We start from the raw sequence: 22,316 nt of genomic DNA on the forward strand, positions 1-22,316 counted from the left end.
TTGACCACTGAAGATGCACAAATTAATTAAAATCTGTTTTCAATCACTAAACTCAAGCAGATGGCTTCTCCTGTTTACTCATGCCCTATAAGCACAGCTTAGTCCAACAAAAATTTGTTTTCATTGCATTTCACCTTGCCTTTTAGGTGTTTAAAAATTCCAGCTGAAATAAAGATGCTCTTCAGTTAGAACACTCTTAGCTTTATTATGTGAAGTGACATGCCTGATTTCTTTTGCAGCGCTGATAAATGCACAGTGTCTTGAAGCTATATAAAAGTGATGCCAAGAAATCCCAAGAGAATGATTTTCTTGGAATAATCTTAGGTCAACAAAGCTTGATTCAAAATCCATCTTTATTCACCCCTCATCTAAATCTCAGCTTGACAGAATGTTCCTTATTAGTTATTTAGGAGAGGCCAAACTCATGCCTTGAGGTCAGCAACATAATCAATTGTCAAGAAAAGAACATAAAATAAGCAGCAGCATTCAAGTTCCCTCAACAAATTCACAGCTCCCACAGACCTTCAGCTCCCTTTTAAAGGAAAAGGCAGACAGCTCTGCCTTTCATTCGTCCATGATACATCTGTAAACAAGTATCAACAGGAACAACCATAAGATTGACACAGTACTCTGTATTGCAGTATACAAGCAAATTGATAATTAAAAGAGAAAGATTCAATATTGGTCATCACAGGAAAGCAGATACATCTGTTCTATTCAAATCATTACATTAGCAGTGTTGGTTTCTTAAGTGTAGGTTGGGTATGGACAAGTCCATAAGAAAAAAAAATAATCCTGTTCCTCTCTACCCTCAACCTCTTCTTCTCACTCTGTGCTGTTGTTTGCCATACCCTCAACAGTACTGAAACAGTTCAGGATTGTACTGTGTGGAAGGGAACATCAAAATGCTCCTGGTTATGAGATATATGATTCCACTCCATTCCCTGTCTATGTTCTAATCATAACACACAGCAAATCATAACTGTATATAGTTGTTTTTTTTTGTTTGTTTGTTTTTTTCTCCCCAAGGTAGATTTATTTGTAGACTGCATTTCTGCCATATTTCAACATTTGTTACAGAGAGCAGGTAAAATACAATTCAAATATATTAACATCATATTTTGGAAAGGAATACTGACATCTGTCTACAGAAGGAGTTCATTCATCCTTGTTTTTCAAACATCATTTCCACTTCTGAATCCATTCAAGTAATTATAAATTTAAAAAAAAATCCTGGTGATTTGTAGTTTTTCTTTTCATTCCAAATATTACTTTTGGCCAATACACTACTTCCTATGATCGGGTCAAGGAGTTTAGACTATCAATTCTATATTCACATGTATAAAAAGAGTAGATTCAAATACCCAAAGCCCACAGGAGCTTTAAACTTTAAGAAGTACGCAGGACTTAGAAGTGATTCTCAACAGGTCCATCAGCATATTAGAACTTAAATATCATACACATGGATATCTCATTTTATCTCCAATAACATCCATGTTCCATTACAGAATCCATCTCAATTTCTTTTCTGCTTTGCTTTCAAGAATTTATAATTAAGTATCAACAACAAAAGCTTAGTTAATTCAAGGCCTTGTTTCCAACTGAACACTGAGTTTTCTATCAATTGCCCCCCCTCAACCTGCTACTATAAGATAAGCCTACATAGCTGATTAAAAAAACACCACTAGCTAGGGATATATAGCAAACATATGTGAACAGATCATAATGCAGAATGAAATGTTACTACTTCTGTTCTCCTTTAGCCATTCAGCAAAGCTTATTGTGTTTAGGTATACTCAAAAGAAACAACACCATTTTCATACCATGGTACCTTTCCTATTTTGTCTCATTCCAGTTTCCTACTGAAAAATGAAAAGTCATTAGGAAAGATTTTTATTTATTTATTTGTCCTATTCACTAGCCTACTTCTGTCCCCTAATTTTCACTGAAAGCATATGGGATCAGTAAGTAATCTGGGTTTAACAATAATCTTCAAGGACATCTGTCCTTCCTCTTCTCTCAATTTTCTCCCAGAATTTTTTTTTGAATCAGTATGTGCATTAAAAAGTCCTCAAACCACTGTATGTTCACAAATAATTGTAGGAATTCACACTGAGAAGATAGGACTAAAACGGAGATCAAAGAAACAGGTTGTAGGTTCCAGATCTACAGCCAAGTTCTTCAAAGCTGTAAACGACAAATGAACCAACCACCACAACAAATCTCATACACAGCCTTTTTGCTTAGCTACCTCCTAGTGAGAAGCAGCATAGCCTAATGAATGTTGACACAAATCTAAGTGGCTTTGAGCCGAAGAGCAGACCTCTCTCCCACAGTTAACAATTTATAAATGACAGTTACGGTACCAACCTCTTTTATTAATTGTTCTGATACTCACTCATGAAAAGCATTTAAGAAAAAATACATAGTTACTTTCTGTACATTAAGAAATTATTTTTGCTTTATTTGTTGCACCAAATTTTTCTTCCTCTCCTCCTTCGGAAATGTGTCTTGCTAAGTGAGATGCATTAACTGTTGCACAAGTGCTGCTGCTGTTGGTACTCTGTTGCTTCTGCAAATGAAGACTTCAGATTTAGTCAACTATTTGAAAGGAGCAAGAATAAAATTACTTGACCAAGAAAGAGATACCAGCTACAGGGAAATGAGCAAACAAGGACATTAACACTTTCCTCATAAAAGAAGAGAACTCCTCAAGTCATATAAAATCTGTAGAGTGGTTTTACTTGTTAACTTTTCTTCTCTTCCATCAATAGGCCTGAATCAGTCATTCTCTCTTATAGACTCCTCACAGATAACTGAGCCCTATCTCCAGAACAGAAGCAGTAGATAGCCCAAACTTATGAAAAAACAGCTTTTTTAAAAGCTATTCTAGTTGTACACAATAAGTGGTACAAAAGGTTGAAGAGTCAGCACCTACCTCCCTAAAAATACAGGGAAACAAAGCAGAAAATACAGACAAAACAAAGAATCCAAACAGAATCCCAGCAACATTTAAACAAGTTTCTTCTATCACACAAAAATAATCTCTTCACAAGGAACAGACAAAACAAAAAGAGAAGAAATTCTGATGGGGAGGAAGAAACCAATACAAATCAACTGGACCAGAAACACCCTCAAAATAAATAACAAAAGACTATCATGGACTTTGCTCCTGGGCACTGAACCCAATCATTACCGAGATGCAAACAAACTGGCAGTGTGTTAGCCAGCACAGTTAGACAGGTTTAACCTTATTTTTTGTTGCGTGCTTTTATTTTTTTTCCTCCCCTAACTACTCCTGTAGTAAATGCACTGGGACCACTAGCACAGAATTTGTAATCTAGCAAGCAAAATTAAGGAACTATCATAAGATGAGTTTTGTGAAGAAGCATCCATCCAAAGATTGCATTAAACTTACAGAGAAAAAAAAGTCCATTAAACAAATATGAAATACCATAATATTCTGTTCTAGCAATATAGAAAACTTTGTGTTAGATATAGAAAACAAAGAAATACTAATGACTTTTTTTTTTGTAGTGAAGCTAAATGTAAAAAGCAACAAGCATATGAAGGATTTTATACTGTTGAGATCTCAAGACATTTAAATAAAAAAATATCTTGAAAGGAGAAGCTGCTGAAGTATAAAAGAAGTGTGCATGGAAAGGTGCAGCCACAAGATAGGAGTTTCAATGCCTGCGCAGTCAAAACTTGACAAGTAACACAGACTGAACTGCTGCAAGACAAAGACTCACATATATATACACATAATTCCCATGATAGGAACAATAGCTATGTGGTCTCATACACAGAGAATGGGGGGAAAAAAAAATCCAGACGGGGATCTTATGCAATAAAAGCCCGCTGTTGGGTTTACTTCTGGATCAACTTAAGTTCTGGGCAAGTAGACCCTAGCTTAATTCGTAGCATGTACAAAAGATTCACAAGGAAGTTTATAAATTATTTTCCCTCAGGTGGAACACTGCAATTACAATTCGGTCAGTCTTACAGAAAACAAAAAAGAGAAAATGGGAACAAAATAAGTTTGGCAACTATTACTGTCCTGTAAAAAAGGTAGGAAGGTATTAAATAGAACAAGTAAATTAAGGTTCCTCATTTCAAAAATCGGGCTGTCAGAAGAGAACACTTAATAAAGCAAACTCAGTGTAAACAAAATGAAGACTCCATGAAAACCACTTTGTTTTCAAATGAGACACGCTTCTAGAGAAAATGAAACAGGTCGAACTAGTTTTATCTTACAGTAAAGAGAGTATCAAGTTTACAATATTACAAATCAATACTAAATCAAATCAACTAATTTTGTACTACAAACTACAATTTCAGCAGATTGCCAACAAAGCAGAAGTTATATAATGGTTTAAGGCTGTGCTCTTCCCAGCCTTTTGAACTGTCAAATGTATAAATAAAGAAACGTGAGCACTCAACTGCCTGCGCAAAGTATTTGAGATCTTTCTCTCTGTGGTTTGGAAATATCATCTTCTGAATATTACTTGCTCAACAGTTAAGTCTTATTATTATTATTTCAGTCCATGAACAGTTTTAGTCACTGTTAAAAAAGTCAACAACTTTCAGTGACTGCTTCACAGAACTCAAAATTACAGCCATTAGATGTGTTACATGTGTGATAAATGGAGATTAAACATTCAGACCACAAAATTTATCTTCTGGTAAATTTATGAAAGTATAGCACTTTGCTGGCAATTTTTAAACTATTTTAAACACAATTTGTGCAAATTTCAAATGTAACTGGGCTTCAGCAATATCCCAAATCCTCAGCGTTTGTTAGAGTGATTATTTGTAGTAAACTAGAATTGGGAAGAAAGGGCAAAGCACAAAAGACAGTGGTCAGATATCAGTTACAGCAGAAGAAAGGGAAGCACGAATAAAATCCCAGGGGAAAAAAGAACTGTTTTGGGGTGATGATTATTTTGGTGGAGATATATTTTGGGCTGACTAATCTGGATGAAGCAATGGCTTCAGATTTTACAGAAGGGTAGGGGCAACAGAACACACTACAAATTTTTTTACAGATGAAGCACCATGTGGCACAAGAACATAAAAAGTGAAGATCCAGAAAGACACAAGATATTCAAACACATATCTTCCATGGAACCCACAGCTTTCCTAGCTGTACCATTAGTTCTGTAGACATAAAATTCCAGTACTCTGTCAGCATTCAAGCATAAAAATGTTTGCTGAAATTGTGTTCTTTTTTCTTTTCCTTATTATTTTTAATTTTTATTTTTGGAACGTCACCACAGAAGAAAAAAAATCAAAAAGCCTACAAGTACTTACCAGTTTGCCTAACATCCCTATCTCATTTTGCAAGAGAGGCTAATCCTCAGGTAAGGGTCAATTTCTAAGTAATAAGCTTAAGCTCAACACTCTGCTGTTCCGGAATACACGCTATTTCTCACTGTCTTTCCTAAAACGGTGCAGAATGCACACGATAGAACAGCTGCTGCGTTCCACACCAGTGATGGCTGCATTTCAATGGTGGATTAAGTGGTTCAAGACCAGCCTTACCTAACTCACAAGGGTATAGTGAAGACTGTTTAAAAAACCATTGAATTAAGAAACATACTAAGTATCTTCATTAACACTAACATATTCAAGCTGGGTAGCATACTTAAGACCCAGAACTTGAAAACTACAGTTAGAAATTATTTCCTTTGTCCTGCTGTTATACTGCAATGTATTTTAATTTGCATTTTATTTGTTCTAGCACACACCTTTTGGGCAAGAATCTTATTTTCTTAACTTTCTCTGTTGTCACATAATCCTATGGTGCCTTAAAAATCCAAATAACAGTGAAAAACAGATTCACCACTTCTCTCACTACATACAGAATGCATCATCCTCCATTTAAATTACAATAAAATGTTGTAATATGTAACCCTGAGGACATTTAGCTGAGAAGATTCCTTCGACAATTTTGCTTAGAGTTTCATCACTGCTTTAAGATTTGAGAGATAAATCTATACTTCAACAACTGTTCCTCAAACTTTCTAACTGGTCAAAAAAAACCACAGCAAAACAAAGCTGTAGAACATATATGAACACCTGAACTTCTTTGTAACCATTTCCACTAAGAAACGATGTATTTTAAAGCAAAAACCAAAAAACATTCCTTCTATGTAGCAATTCTTCAGCTCAAACAGTTCTTTTAGCTAAAGAACATAAAAGTCGGAAATATTAAAATGTAGAAAATGCCTTGGACTAACATCTTCTTAAGCCTTAATCACGAATAATTACCTCTTCTACTAATGAGCAAGGCAAAATGGAAAGTAATTTAGACAATTCATTCAGGGTAATAGCTTTGTGAGCTAATATTACTGCTGAGAGATCCATTCTCAATCTCCTGGAGCACCATAACAGAGCAGCGCTAAGTTTTTCACTTCAGGGAGCTTTCCTATCCTATGCAAATATAAACACAAATCACATTATCTATTGATAAAAACAACAAAGCAAGTTAAATAAAGTTGCACATATTACAGTTTCTTATAACAATCAACAGCTCCCTAGATCACAAATGTAAATAAAACACTTCACTTACTGAAATCAATGAGAAACCTTCCAAATCCTTGCCTTTGGTATTGGGGCATGATCATTATGCAGGAGACATTGTACTTCTGCTGGCAAAGCTTTTCCTGAGGGAAGGAGAAACAGATCAAGTATGTCAAAGCACTGCTGAAGTGGGCAATTGCCTGCACCTGCCACTATCCTTTCAAAATATCCCAATAAGGTGAACAGATGCTTGAGGTCAGTACCAAAGTCGAGAAATTCAATGTTAATATTTAATTATAAGAAGGAAGTATCAATCAAACATACCCATCAAAATATTTATTTTTACTAGTTAGCTACTCAGCACCTTGAAAATTAGATACGCTGTCTAAACAGCATAATGAAGGTTAAGCACTGTAAAGGAGGAGGATGGAGAAGAGGAAAATATTTTCATGCTTCACTGACCTCTCTCTCAAGGATATAAAAGGGGAAAATAATATCCATATGCAAGTTGAAGTTATATTTCCTGCAGTGACTACACTAACTGCTTACTGGCTTCCATGTTTTTGTTGTCTTGAAGTGAAAAGTGGCAAGGAGAACACCCTATTATCCACAGAACCAAGCTGTACTAACATTTTCAGAGCTAAAAGCTTCTCACCTGAACCCAAATGATGGCAGAATGCTTAAAATTCAAAGCTCTTTCAGACAAAATGAAGTCATATGACATTAAGACAATACAGGCAAGTATTACACCAGCTGCTAAACGCAATGGAAGGAAGAATTATAACCAGAAAGCTTTTCTAACAATATAGTTTTTAGGTTTTACGTTCTTTAGACCTTATTGATAAAAAGAAAGTCCTAAACCCTTGCAGCCTTTAAGAGGTTACAGAGAAAACAAGAAATCATCACTTAGTAGCTTTGAGGAAGACCATATCAACTAAAGATAAAGAAGAAGTCAGTGCAAGCACACAGGTAGCTCAAGATACCACCTATTATTTCAGGCTCCACTCAAAAGATGACATCAGATTAGCAATCACACTGACAGGACCACATTCCAGCAGGTTTGGAAACCAACATCCCTTTGGGTATGAAATTAGATACAAATGATTTATTTTAGAAGCTTTTTTATTTTCTATGGTAAAATGAATCTGAAAGTATTACTTTCTCTAGACAAGCTTACAAACTCTGTTCAGGATCCCAAGCTCTCAGGACTGTTGAAAGTATTAAGTACACATCCTGCCAATACATTTGGACTCAGGGAAGAAAAGCAACATTGTTTTTCCCAGAAGGAACATACAGACAAACACACACTTGAAAAAGAGTGGGCACATGCAAATAATTTCATTACTGAAGAGGAATTCAAGATGGTAAAGTTTTGTCTTGAATTATGATAGCAAAAACTTGGCAGTCACCAAAACTAATGAATAGACAGGGTAGAGTAGGAGAACAAAATCTATTCTTGCTGAATGTCTGAAGAAATATCAGGAGAGATTCATCTGGACACATGCAGTACCTAAGACTACTAGGAAATATTTGCCAGTATCAGAGCTGACCTGTCTGGACCTCACAAGCTGTATGTACAGCTGACAGAGGAGTGTGTAAACTGTACCTACAAATTGTTACTTCAGCAAGTAACAATTCAGCAAGACCTACAATTTGAAAGGCCGCAAGACATCCCAACAGATCACCATGCAGTATGTAGGCACTCTGACACAATTTTTAGACTTCTTAAAATAAAAATAAAAAATAAAATTCTAACCTAATCTTAAAGAAAGGAAATAATACACTGAAGGAGGTGGTGATACTAGAGACAAGAAGTATGGATTTTCTAACTATACACCAAGTAATCAAATTTCTTCCAGGCAAGTTGAGAAGCTCTTCTTGTTGCAAGCATACCTAACTATCTTTCACTACTATGTTTGTTACCATTTGTCAAGACAATCCACAGGAGTACTATTTGTGTCTATAGCAGCAAATACCGCTTTAAAATTCAAAGTGGTGTCACAAGAAAAGACACCTACTCTAAGGAAGATATCCACAATCAAGTTAGGCCTTGTGTTCTTATGTTCTGTACTAGATTGGACTCTACACGAGACAGAAACAAAGATGAACACAGGTGGGCATTCATGTCTGACTAGGCAAGCTGAACTACTAGCAGCAAAGCCATAAAAACACATGGGAATCAACATAATTCCAAACAACCAGCACTTTCTGATGTTAGACTTAGTAGACAATGGCAAATCCAATAGGGGAAGAAAAAGATTTAATTTCCAGTTGTACAACTACAAACCACAACACATCCTGAAAAAAAATATGTATAGCTGAATGTACATACAATTTCTAAGCTTGCATCAGTCTCTGAGAAAAGACAGTACTAGTACATTTGAGACCAATTACGCTCCATTTCAGATTTACACAGAGCATTTTAAGTTTCTGAATCAATTTCTTCTTTGCTGTTGACACAATATTAAGGATAATGAGAAATTAGAAATGTTTTAAAATACAATTTTTTATTTTACCTTAGAGAAATATCCAACTAAATGGCATCCTTTCTCATCATTTTTTGTAAGAACATAGAAGAGGAATGGTTCAACATCATAATACAAGGTTTTGTGGTCCAGAAAGAGCTTAGCTAACAAACAAAGATTCTGACAATAAATTTTGCTCACGTTTCCATCAACCTAAAAAGCAAGACAAATGCAGTTACTTCCAAAGCCATCAACACATTACAACACAATAGCTTCCTGAATCACTCATGTGCTAGGCAGAAACATGGCACCATTACAGGAAGAAAAAAAAAAAAAAAAAAAATAAGGTTCAGGAGAGATATTCCCTCTTCTTGTTCAATAAGAACATTCCAGCTTGTCCTGATTACTTTACACGTATATATATATCATCTCAGGATCTGGCTTTATTAAACAAACTTACTTAAGTCAGATTTCTCTCCTTAACTTACTTCCAGGAACTGAGTGAACAAGACTGGCAGACAACAGAAGTGTATTATTGAAAACTACATTGAACTGTGATTTGCTAAAAGGCTATGGCATCCAACACACACACGAAAATAAAAAACAATAAAGTGCATTATGTTGAATCACTAAAGCGTTTAGGCCATTGAACGGGCTGCCAATTTGTTATCAATCACAGCCATGTTTTAGATAAATAAAACAAGGTAAAAACTCTGTGCTAGACCAAATCCTACTGAGCATGAGAAGTAAATTTTGAGACTAAGTACTACAATTAGTCTAGGTATGTTATGAGTGTAAAGAGTCAAGCTGTGATGCAGACAGCTATAGAAAAGCCAGACATACATACAGATTTCCTAGATCAATTAGTTACTCCCTGAAAAGGAAGGTTCAAAGGCAACAGACTTTTTGAAATAATGTTAATGGAAATGTTTGCTCGTAATGATGTTCTTTGATAAAGTCACTATTTATATTTCATTCACAGAGACAGCCAAACAGTACGCACACAGTGCTAAAAAGAAACCACATTTTATTCTGCTTCTAGTAAGAAACCTATTTATCAGTGATTAAATCTCAACCTTTTGTATATACTTCAAAGTGACACATCTGTAACATACTTGTGTGATCTGAATTAAAAAGAAAAAAATGCCAACACATTTAATATACATCTATAACTAATGAAGGCAGCTGAATATACTTGCATATAGCACTTGAGAACATTATCAACTAGATTAAGCTCTCATAAAACTCACTCCATTGTCCAAAGATTTTCTTTTTTCTTTCCCCTTCTTTTCACTCTTAGTAGCAAGTGCGTAAAGGAGAACGCCACGTAAAAAAATCATCAGTGGGTAAGCCAAAAGTTTGAAAACACTATTATATAAACTATCTTTTTCAGCAAGAATATTTGTACAAAAAAAAAAAAAAAAAGCTCCTTGAAATCTAGGCAACTCCAGCTTGTTCAGCTTTAAATGCAAATAGGAAGAAAAACAAAACTAAAACTTCAAAAGGAAGCATCTGTCAAAGTTTCTTGGCTACAACATAGTAGTAAACTATGTCAAAGCCTTCTCTCAAATCTGGCAAAGTCATGCTCTTAGCAGAGGTACATAGGTCTTAAATGCCAAACTCATTTATCTCTCTCTAGAAAACATAGAGCACAAAGGGAACCAGAAACCCTTCATTCTGTCAAACACAAAATGGGCACACAGAGTTCCTGAAAGTACATTTGAGAAAGGACATTGGCTGATGAGTAATTTTCTACAGTTATCAGAATAATAGTTCACGTTAACCTTCAATATAAAAAAGACTACTTCATATGTTTACTGAAGTACCTGGAACTGAGAAAGGGGTAAGAGCATTAGAGAGAAATTCTGAACATTTCTTTCACATGCACCTTGTTTTCCATGTGTTTTTTGGATGTGTGGTTTCCTCCCCACTAAGAGATGTATTTTACTTTGTTTTAAACAAGTTTTTATTCATGACTTACCCGTACTTTATTTATGAAAATAAACTGAAAAGCAAAATTTGCCTATGGTTGTATGCTGCACAGATCTTAACAGCTACTAGCAGAGAAAAGGCTAATTATTTTGGGCTGACAGAACAAACCTGGTTTTTAATAGAAAAAGAATTAAATCTGTTATAACTTAAGCCTTTTGCTGGCACGTCTAGAGTACTCGGAGTAATTACTCAACTCAGGAAGGAAACAATCTTGATGCAGATAGCTATTTTCTTTAATAGCACAAAACCAAACAAGTTAATTACGCAAATATTAAGATTTTTTTTTTTTTTTAATTTAAGAACTCCAAAACTACATTTACCATTGTTTGATTAGACAATGGCAATTACCTAGCAAAACAGACATTTATACATTATGAAAACATAAAATTGAAGTAGAATCCATAACACCTGCAATTAAAAAAAATTTAGCATAACATGCACATCCAAATACAGCTGTTTAGAAAAACTCTCAAAAGAAGTCAGAGCACCCCTGACAGTCTGTTCTGTTAGCACCACTGGTAATGATTATAGAGAAACTGCCAACAGGAGAATGCACAGCTTTAATAACTGCAGGCGTGCTATCTCATAAAAGGTTTCTATTGTCTAGGATACTCTTAAAAACTCAAAAATATTTACAGTAGAAGTCTCCCAGTAAAATATTTAGATTATAGAAGACTATACACTCATTAGATCAATTCTGTAATTTCTAAATTAAAGGCAGTTTGTTGTGGCTGAAGTTGGACTGAACCTCCATCATTCAACCAGGACATTTAATTCTCAAACATCCAGAAGGAAGGCAAAAGCACTTAAGTAACTCATATCTGTAATTCAAGAACAGTATATGATAAACAGCACTGCATGTTTTTATACAGAACTATCTACATTATCTTTAGTACTCTGTCTACATTCAAAATGCTCAAATAGCCAGAAATGAAAGAGTGAAAGGCACTTCTGCTGAGAGGGAAACATAATTCAGTCTAGGGGCTTCCATTTCAGTTTCTATCTCAAATACATGCTACTCAAATATCTTAAAAAGCTGAATAATTGACAAAGTACAAGTAAAGAAAATTAGTCATGACTGACTATGACAGGGTGGAATAGAACAGGGAAGATGGACTTGTTTTTGCAGTGTAATAAGAATCTGCAAGAAGTGTTCAAGTATGCTGAAGTTTCCACCACCATCATTCTACAGCCAGTCTGTGAAGTCTACTAATAATTTCACTTCAGAAATCAAGATTTTGATGCACCTACCTCAAACACTGACAGGTCATTTCTTCTGTAGATTTCATTGGCTGGAGGATGAAACCAGCCACACTTCTTTGAATGCCTTAGCAGAATGTTTTTACTTTTCATATATTTAAGACAGAATTCACACAGGTAAAGCTTTGGTAGTCTGTATAAAGATTAGAAAGATATTTTACAAAAAAACAGTGAAATCCTGTAAACAGAAAAGTTATCACAAAGTGACAAGCCCATCCCCATTTTAATGCAAAGCATCTCAAGTAAATATTGCATAAATTTACTTAAAATAATAATAAAAAAAAACCCAGCACATTACAGGGAATGATAAAATATTTACATCAGCCATTAGAAAAGAAAAATGAGAGAACAACCATGGTAAAACTGATTTGACAGAGTTGGATTACAGTCAACTGTTTTGCAGCACAGATACCTGTTATTTCCCCTTCCCCACATTCTGCAGAAGTTTTTGATGTGATCTCCATCAAGCCTCCATCAGGCAGACTGGAGTTTTATCTCCAGTTTCACCCTTTTTCTTCCAATAAACACAAAAAGGACACACAGCAGAGTACAAAGCAATGTCACTCCCTTCAATTTTCCTTACTTTGGATGCAGGAAAAAGTTAAAGATTATTTTTGTCTCAATTCTACTCCTAATATTTAGATAGGGCAGCAACTTGTGATGGAATTTTACACATCTCCATGACACAATGCATACTAGGTGACTATTCCTCCATGGAGGACTCAGTTCGGGTGAGAAACAACTAACCCACATGGACCAGTGTTAGACAATGCTGATAAGTGTTCTGCATAATAGAAACCTCCCCTTACAGAGTGTTCCATGGCTACTAATGTATGTTTTAAAAATCACTACAGCACTGGAAGGCTGCTGCAAAAATTAGTCTACAAAGTTTTAGAGTAGAGGAGAGTCTCTGCTCAGAAGCTACCAGCACATCCTGGGATCATAGCCATGGTTTACACTATTCTGAGATTCTAAGAAAGCTTATCAACACAAAAATAGTTTGAACTGTTTGTTCCATTATGTAATCCCACTGTACTTACGGCCAAGAACCACACTGTCTCCTACAAATGCTCTCCCATTACTGTCTTATGCTATTGACTGACCATTATGATGCCTCTGTTTGTGTTAATTTACTTAATGGTGCAGGTATCTCACACACAACATGATACAAATTGAGAGATTAAAAAAAAACTAAAATAAAAAAGATAAAATAATAAATAACATTCTAAAAGCACTGGTAATAAGAATAAAGAAATGTACTTTTATCTTTTTTTTTATGGCCATGGTTTTTGTATTATCAATTGACAATACGTTCCTCACTCCCACTGTGGAAACAGGGCAACATCAAGGAATGAGAGAGAAAAGAGAAAAGGCAGCTTACACCAATGCCATGCAATGGCTTTTTGGAACAGAGCACATAACTCGGTTGCCTGCTGCAGTAAACCACTTGATGAATATACCATTCTGCAAATTTCCAATGGATTCATAAAAAAAAAAATGTATTTTCAGCACATCTGAAAATCAACAGGTGTCTACCAAGCACAGATACTAGTTCACGTCTTCGTCTGACTCTAAGGCATCCTGTGCCAGGTGCCACCCTGACTTATTTATCTAACATTTACAGACTTCTAGGCCATAAAAATGAACAAATAAAAAAGGACAAAAAGGAAGTTAACAACTTCTAGATAGCAAACAAAATGAATTGCTTTAAACAGCCACAAGTTGGACATACCTGGTTACAACTTGTATTAAAAGAAATAGCAATACATGTTGCAAAGCTAAAGCCTATGTAAAACTGTGAGACAAAAATAAAATCAGTACTTTTAATGCATCTTTGATTAGAACCAGAAAAAGACAATGCAACTTCTTAGCCTCTCTTGCAATTACAAAAGCATATTTCTCTTAAAAGTTATACAAATAAATTACAAACAATTACAGAAGAGTAAGAAAGTACATTATGTAATTATAGACAATAGTACATGACGATCTTGACAACTCACTACCTTGCATATTCCTGTGGGTAAGGTGAAGAGTACCAAGTCTGGATCTCATATTTTCCAAACTCAATCACTGAAGGGTATCGCCCACTTGTTTCACCAGTGTTTTTACACCCAATTTTCTGTCAGGTGCAAGAAAAGCAAAATACCAGTTACAGAGAAAGTAAACAGAAACCTACTATCAATTTCATCCAGTGAAGGTATGACAATATTCATACATTAAATTCTTCCAGCCCAGATGGACAGAGAAGAGAGTTTGCCAACATAAGTGAGACATAAGAGATGACAATTCTTTTCAGTGTGCCAAACATGAAGTTAAAGCAGTAGATAAAGAATGGCCCAGAAGAGGCACAACTGCCCAAATCCTCTTTTCCTGCAGCACTTTGTGAGATGACTTTTCTACCATTCTAATTCAAACTAAGCTGTTATCACGGCAAAGAAGGAAGGAGAATGGATCAGCAAAACCCTTCTGAAGACCATGGAACTTGATCTTACAACTGCCAGTGGTATACTAAAACAAACTGATCTTAGCTAACATACTGAAGTTCAGCTGATCAGAATTGATCAGCAAGACTCTAATGCAACAGCTAAGTACAAAAATAGAATAAAGTTGAAAAAAAAAGTAATTTAATTGCCAGCCATTTTAGAAATCTTAACACATCACATCTTTTAATTGGATGTGAATGTTAGAAATGAGGAAGAGGTAGGAACCATTTCAATGAGCAAATGGAAACAAGCTAATTATGAAGCTGAATGTTCAAATTTGGTTCTCATTTGTTGACACTCTGAATTCAGTCTATGATAAATTAATTGCACTGACCTACATCCAGTAATGCTAGTTTTTATTTTTAACCTGGAAATAATTGACTTCCATTAGTAGTCACTATATATAATGGTTTATGATGCAATTTTCTAAAAAGCAGTTGAATGCACCTCCCTTCTGACTCATGTTCTCAAAAGACACATTCTTGAAGGGCAAAATCACCTCATAATTGAGTTGTGAAGAGCTTCTTGCAACATATAAATCTATCAGTTTGCTCATTACACTGACAAATACATTTGAAAGACTGCTATGCAAAAAAAAAAAAAAAAATTGAAAACAATCTGGAGCCCTGACCAGATTCCATGGTAAAGAAAACCAGCTCAATCTCAGTAAGCTTAAATTACAAGCACATACCTTGAGAAGAACACCACCACCAGTTGGTATGAATAGCATTAGTACAATTCAGCTCAAGCATTTTTGCTACTAGAAGTCAGCTATGTTATTTTAAACCCAAAGTGTGATAAATGATGAAACAAAATAAAGTTACAGACTTGCTGAGGTCACCTTGTTTCTACCAAACAGCACTTCCTGGGACAGACTTCACTTTACAATGTGACTCTTTTCTCTTCACAGGAAAATCAAAGCACATTCTTACTGACCATCATCTTCTCAGTCCACACCAGGATTTCAGCTATGCTGAATCTCTAAACTTAATCAGTGATAGTCCTGTAACCAAAATGCCCAAGGACATCTTTCAAAAGTGTCACTCAAATATGACCCATTCTAGTGCCTTGTCTCCTATCTAGGAGACCAACTGCACACAGATTGTCTCCAAAACTCAATTTACAAGCATGACACAGTAGGTGGAAAGGAACCCATTGAAAATTAAGATGTATGACGAATACAAAAATGAATCATGTTTTAATTTATATACATAACTGCATTTTATGAAGCAGTCTTACCTCCAGGGAAAGTTCCCGAGCCTGTTTAAATACGTCCAAATCCTCCTGCGTAACTGTGTCCTTGCTTCCCACCAGATATACATCTGTATTTTCTTGTTTGATGCTTAGTTTGATTTCAGTATCTGTCATTTAAAACCAGCAAAAAGTTTATTCACAGACATGAAAATTAAACATGCCTTACCAAAGTGATGCTCCTAAATAGGGATGTAGCAGTTACAGCTACTGAACTAAATTTGGGATTCTGAATAACAGAAATGAATGCTTCTCCCCTTTCTGGTTTCATAGCTTGCTGTTGCATGAGCTATTTTTGGTACCTGTTTGCCTTTCTGCTTGTCTATCTAAGCCTTTACAGCCTACTTCTATTAAATTCATTTGGAAACTCATGAAAAGGAATTTTTGTCATTAGAGCTGATAAATTCTAAGGCATTCTACAAGGCAATAATAAAAATAAGAGGAAAAGTTGCCCTTAAAGTTGGAGACCAGTGCTAAGCTGAGTGTACATTCATATGTTATCAGTATATTTTTTTCTTAAACAGAAGTAATTATTAAAAAAAACAAAGGTAGTTCACAGCAATACAGATCAAGTGTTGTGGAGACCATAACAGGATGGAATTGTTCATGAAAAAGCAATGGAGCAGAAGGAAATGAACTGAAATGCCCATCATCATAAGCACTGACAGCACACAATCATAATGACAGCACCCCTGCCAGAGAAAGGGCAGGTGAAGAACAAGGAAATAGCATGAAAAGTGGCTATTCATGCGGTACTAAACAGCCATAAGCAACATTATGAAGGCATTTGGGGCTCCTAATGTCACTACAGATGCAAAAAAAATAATAAAAAGGTGGTGTGGTATTAGTCAGAAAAAATACTTTGGAGGTTTAGTCAGCATTAGATAAAAGGGCAATGTTTTTGTCACTTCTGTATGAAAGTGAAGTAAGAACAAGAGAAATAGCTAAGACCTATGTGACAAAATAGGAATTCTGATTTTGGACGGGACACAGGTTTGGTTGGCGCTTTGACCTTTGCTTACCATCATCCTGATCAGGTTTAATTCTTCCGTCTGCCCAGCTCCCCTTCCCTGTTGAGGGGGTCCCCATCTGAGGGGTCAATTTATACTTTAATCTGCCTAGAATCCTGTGCTTTTTAAGTAAAGTTGTTCTCTTGAGGTGAGCAACTGCTTTAAAAGCAGGCCCTCTAGACAAACCCCATCCAGAGAGACAGGCATGAGGAATAAATCTATTTCTAACCTCTTTCCTTCTATAATAATGGCTAGCAGATTTTGAAGTAGAAAATAATTCTGGTTTACAGTGCATATGCTTGGGTGGTGCATAGCTTGGGTGTCCCTTGTTTCGAAACTGTTCCTGAGTAGCACAGATATGAGAGAGTCCAAAGAGTCCCTTTAGCTGACTGTTACTAGGAAGACGACTAAAGGAGGGTGCACTTGACTGACTGGAAGAACTCTGGGGAGAATCAGAAGAAGTGGAAGTGCTAAATTTTTGCGAAGTGGGGCTCTGACCAGAGATGGGGGTTGGGGGTAGAAGTGAAGAAGGTGGAGGTTTTAGCTTTTGTGTGGTACCTGTAGCCAACACAAGAGAAGTGCATGACTGTTTCTGAGAGACCTTTTTCCTTGGACGATAGTGCTTTGAAAAGTCTATTATTTCACCTCGTGATCTGCGACCATCAGGTGATGGGGTAAAAAACTTAGTAAGGCCATCAATAAGCCCTTTGGTTTTCTTGTTAACTTTAAGTGTAGAGGCAGATATGTAGGTGGAGGTGGTGGTGATTTTGGTGGTGGCACCAGGCCGAGTGGGGTCTGTAACAGGCAATCTGCTGCTTGAATCCTTCACAGATGCAGCATGACCAGATGAAGGTGTGGTACAGACTTTAGTCTTTTGACCCCTACCAGGTGACCCCCTTCCTGTGAATGCATTCACGGATCCTTCATCACTGGTTACAGACCTATGCAAAAACGTGGAAAACAGACAAAATCAGCGTTAAGAAATAACAACTACGGTCGAATAGTAGCACAGTTTATACATACTACTTGTGTAATTGCTTTTCATCTGTAAGAAGTAGAGGGATATTTGCACTTTGGAAAAAATTCACACTATGATGCAATATCCAAATGTGCTGGGTTTTTTTTGTTGTTTGTTTGTTTTTTCCCCCTCAAAGGCAGTACAGAGCACATACAAATAGAAGCAACTGAGATAGTAAGATCTCCCAAGAATATAGCCTCCCCATATCCTTTTTATGCATGGAATGAACGCACATCTTTAGAGAAGTGTTAATGCACCATTAAAGCACAGCAACTGCTTCATCACAACCAAATCTTTTGTACAAACAAAGATGCATGTGTCCACTGTAAACTGCATATTAAAACACTTAATTCCATCAGAACATTAGCTTGAACTGTAGAAAAAAGTCTATTAGTTAGCAATGCAGTTAATTCTCAAACTACTATTTTTACCAAGCTCATCTGATAACATAAATCAACTCTAACATTAAAAAATACTACCTATGACATAAAAGAAAATTGAGGTTATTTACAAAGAACACTACAACAAATTTGTTTAAAAAAAAAAAAACAAAACAAAATGACCACAAAGAGAAGAGAGCAAAACTGTAAGACAAATTTGTGCTTGTAGAAAAGCCACAAACTAAGCAAGCCTAACATGGAAGATGTTTAGAAAGAGTAGTGAATGCTACGAAGAAAAAGTGCATGTTTAAAGCCAAGACTTACTAAAGAAGTACAGGTTTAGCACTGCTTGCTAACTATGGAGGATCACCACTGAAGAAAATGCTGTACAATAGTATATTTTAAGTATACAGAAACTGAAAGTTTAAAAACATTTGGAGTAAGAGAAGTAGGTATTCATGAGGTAAGACCAAATGGCAAATCCAAACAAAGCTATATAGCAGCATCAAATGCTTCCATTTCCGCTTTCCATCCTGCTCTTTGAAGTTAGCTCAATTATTTTGCAGAGGAAAGTTTTCTTCCACAGATTTCTGCCTTCTTAATTGAGATGCTGAAGTAATTAATTCCAACAGGTTACTTCTAATTAGAGATCGAACAGCCTAGGGCTACCATCTGGTGTGCTGAACTCCAATGGCCCACCACTTAAAGAAAACAGCCCCTTTTCTACTCACACATCCTTCAATTTGGGTAGCTCCTAAGAAAGGACCAAACCAAAAAACTTCTAAGTCCTTTGAATCCTTTGCTCCCACAAGCTTATGTCCATAACAAGACTTACTCTCACTACCAGATGTGCTAATCACTGTCAATGCCAGAGGCTAACACACACCTGGTTTTAGTTAATCCTTTATAGTAGTGCCTGTAAAGGGTTTCCTACAGTCAATAGGCAGAAAGTTATTCCAGGACTGGAAAGCTATAGTTTGTATTGTAAAAAAAAAGCTGCTAATTCTACCACTTTTTATGCAACTACTCACTTTTATATATGACACTGCTGCCTTCCATATCCTACTATCTCTTTCAAGCAGGATTTACTGCTCTTTTCTCTTAACAATTATTTTTCCAATTAAGTTATTTCAAGTATATTAGACATTGCAGTAATAGAAATGTGTTCGTTCATGGTAGTGCAAACATTTATTATTAAAAAAAATCCCTTCCCAAAGTACTAAACTAATGTGCGTACATGGCTTGCATGATAAAGAAGAAAATCTTCTCATTCGTAATCATCATCCAACACTAAGCATAACATGTATGTTAAAAGCCATAACTCAGAATCCCATTATCAAAACTTAACAATAAAACCCACATGACCCTTCCAACTTTTCTTTCAGATGTATAAGGAAAAAGTGGAAGCAGAATTACCGCATCTGAAAGGCATTCCTGCTAAACCTACTGTGGGATACATAACATCAGGGAAATGCTTTTAGATTTCTCAAAAGGATAAATCCAAAGGTGCTGCTAGCAATAGCGGGAGATGCAGACACAAAGAAACACAGTCATTACCATGTGTTAACGCACTTTAGTTACTTTCAACAACTTTCAAATACCTAGAAGTTATTTAGCCAAGAGAAGGAAGAAAAAAAATTTTTCCCTCTGCACTCATTCTTTAAAAGCATGTTCTTATGAACAACTGCTACTACATCTTTCACTTTCTTTGTCCTCCTTGTCCTGCACTACTTTCCTAGAGCAATGTATCTTGAACTTTTGAACACAGGTTTAAAAGGCAAAATGAGATCCTGATAATAGGAAAATAAGTATAAAGCAAGCTGCACTGCTGAGTACATTAACCCGACTACAGCACTGCACTCTAGTACTGCTATTATTTACATATTTTCTACTTCTCTACATTTGCTGCGCATGTTATCACCTTGCAAAATGCCCAGCTGTACAGAAGCTAAACATGCAACTCAGAAGAATAAGACAGGTTTAGACTGTAGAGAAAAATGGTTGGTCACAGCCACATGACAGAATGAGCAGTAGATAGAGCCATAAAGTCTTTTTAGCTGCTAGGCTCACACAGCGAAACAAACGCTTAAATAGGAGAAAGAAGGCACATGTGGGTAGGAACATGGGATGGAAGGCAACATGCTATTGAAGATAACAAAGAATCTGTTCCTTTTAAACACTAAGTGTAACTTCAATTCAGCATTCTTAACTTCAAAATTCTCCAAACCAAGCCTTAAGAAGTTCAGTTACAGGGTTCCCTGGAAAGACAGATTCCACAGGAATTACGGCATTCTCTTGTCTTAGATAAACACATTCCTGATAAGTAAAAAGAACTGCAGCCTCTTTCCTTGGGAACCAGTGGCAGCTTAACAACATAACTCAAACAATCCTTTTTTCCAGAGTCCCACTGAAATAAGAACTTCTGTAGTGTTTACTCAGCGGGATTTTTGGAATGGATTTTGTGAGCTGATATTAACCACTAAAGTCATTTCTGTACTCATTTGAACAAGCCTTTGAACGGAACAATCCCCCAAAGTTAAATTTATGTAATTTATTATCTATTATCCACTAAGTATGAACATAAATTATTTTAAGTTACATATAAAGGCAGTCATGTCACGTATGGTTGCATAGACTAAACTGTACTTGCTCTAGCTGCAAATTCTATTAAAGAAATTATGGAATCTATAAAAGTAATACACAAAGTTTTTTGCCTTATGTTCTGACAAGCTGTAAAAAAAAATAACCACTATAATTCTTAATTCATTAGCCATTGGGCTAGAAAGTCTACACTAGTATATTCATTACTCACTTTCCCCAGTCTGAAACACAAAAAAACCTGTAACAAATATTAGAGATAACTCTAACTACAGTAAACTAAAATTAAAAAAAAAAAAAAGAAAAAAGAGAGATAAACCTACAACATTCGTTGCTTTAGTTTATTTTTCGGTCGTCCGATAGGTTTTGCATATCGTCGCCTTATTTGGGCAGCTTTCTCATGAAGTAGCTTTCTCCCCTTCTTCTTTGGTCTGCAGACCTGGCAAATCCACATCCCTACACAAAGGAAAAAAGATTTAATCATACACAATTTATTTAGTCTGTACTGGAGATGTCTACCAAGATATACACTACATATGTAACTATAATATTTTCTTTTAAACATGACATGGAATAGAAAACTAGACAAATATAAGTGATACTTTTCCATCTCTACCTTGAAATTTCTTAAAGCAAAGTGTTCATGCAAAGAGGGAAAAATGGGAGGAAGGATCACAAAAGATCACAGAAGCATTCTTGGAATAACGTCTGTATTCCCTTCCTTACAGTATAGCTAGATCTTTCTTAAAACAAAACTAAGATGAAAAAAAGTTGCATGCTCGTTACAAAGCAACCTAGGTGAGAGCTAAAGGAAATATCAGATCGCATCTAGTTTGTTTTAAAATACAACTTGAATTTATCAGCCTTTTAACATTAGATATAATAATGCTACGAGATTTAAGGGGAAAAAAAAAAAAAGTTGGGAAACTTGTCAGAGTAATTTAGCATTAAATAAGGAAAGCCATAAAGACATGGGAGTAGAAACAAGAGGCACTATGTATCAGAAATCTAGAGACTGAAGATCCTGGAGACACAGGAACTTTAAGTTACCCTTACAAGTCATGTGAAGCAGCAAGCTCTTTCACCTATTTTAAGGATTTCTGTGCTGATTTATACACTGCAAACACTTTCAACAGCCTTTGCAAAACTTCACTTCCAAAAATAGGCAAACAACTCCATTAATGGCAAATCAACCACAGACCTTTACTATTCTGCACAGAAATCTCAAAAATAACTTATCGGCTTTAACATGACTGAAACTAGATTGTTCACAAATGTAAAAATAATTAACACGCTCAAGAGCTGTTGGTCATTTAATATGAGAAGAGACTGTG

General features: G+C 35.7%; 1 protein-coding gene across 31 annotated transcripts in view; it reads right to left on the minus strand.

The window, feature by feature from the left end:
* KAT6B (lysine acetyltransferase 6B) overlaps window positions 1–22,316 on the minus strand; it is an 86,794-nt gene that overhangs the window by 15,840 nt on the left and 48,638 nt on the right. For 10 of the 31 annotated variants that reach the window (XR_014948601.1, XM_085554257.1, XM_085554256.1 and 7 more), the window contains 7 exons: window positions 21,306–21,438; window positions 16,999–17,927; window positions 15,965–16,086; window positions 14,246–14,361; window positions 12,234–12,375; window positions 9,042–9,203; window positions 6,575–6,668 (listed from right to left, as the gene is read on the minus strand). Coding sequence is in view for 29 of the 31 variants with exons in the window: in XM_085554257.1 (XP_085410383.1) it covers window positions 6,575–6,668; window positions 9,042–9,203; window positions 12,234–12,375; window positions 14,246–14,361; window positions 15,965–16,086; window positions 16,999–17,927; window positions 21,306–21,438 (1,698 nt within the window). In the remaining 2 variants the exon portion in view is untranslated. Of the gene's footprint in view, window positions 1–6,574; window positions 6,674–9,041; window positions 9,204–12,233; window positions 12,376–14,245; window positions 14,362–15,964; window positions 16,087–16,998; window positions 17,928–21,305; window positions 21,439–22,316 lie in introns of those variants that run through there. The other 21 variants (XM_085554265.1, XM_085554269.1, XM_085554264.1 and 18 more) reach the window with 5 other exon arrangements.

Source organism: Coturnix japonica, chromosome 8 (assembly GCF_054131305.1).
Source record: "Coturnix japonica strain WE chromosome 8, WE-NBRP24, whole genome shotgun sequence".
In the NCBI taxonomy this organism is placed as follows: domain Eukaryota; kingdom Metazoa; phylum Chordata; class Aves; order Galliformes; family Phasianidae; genus Coturnix; species Coturnix japonica.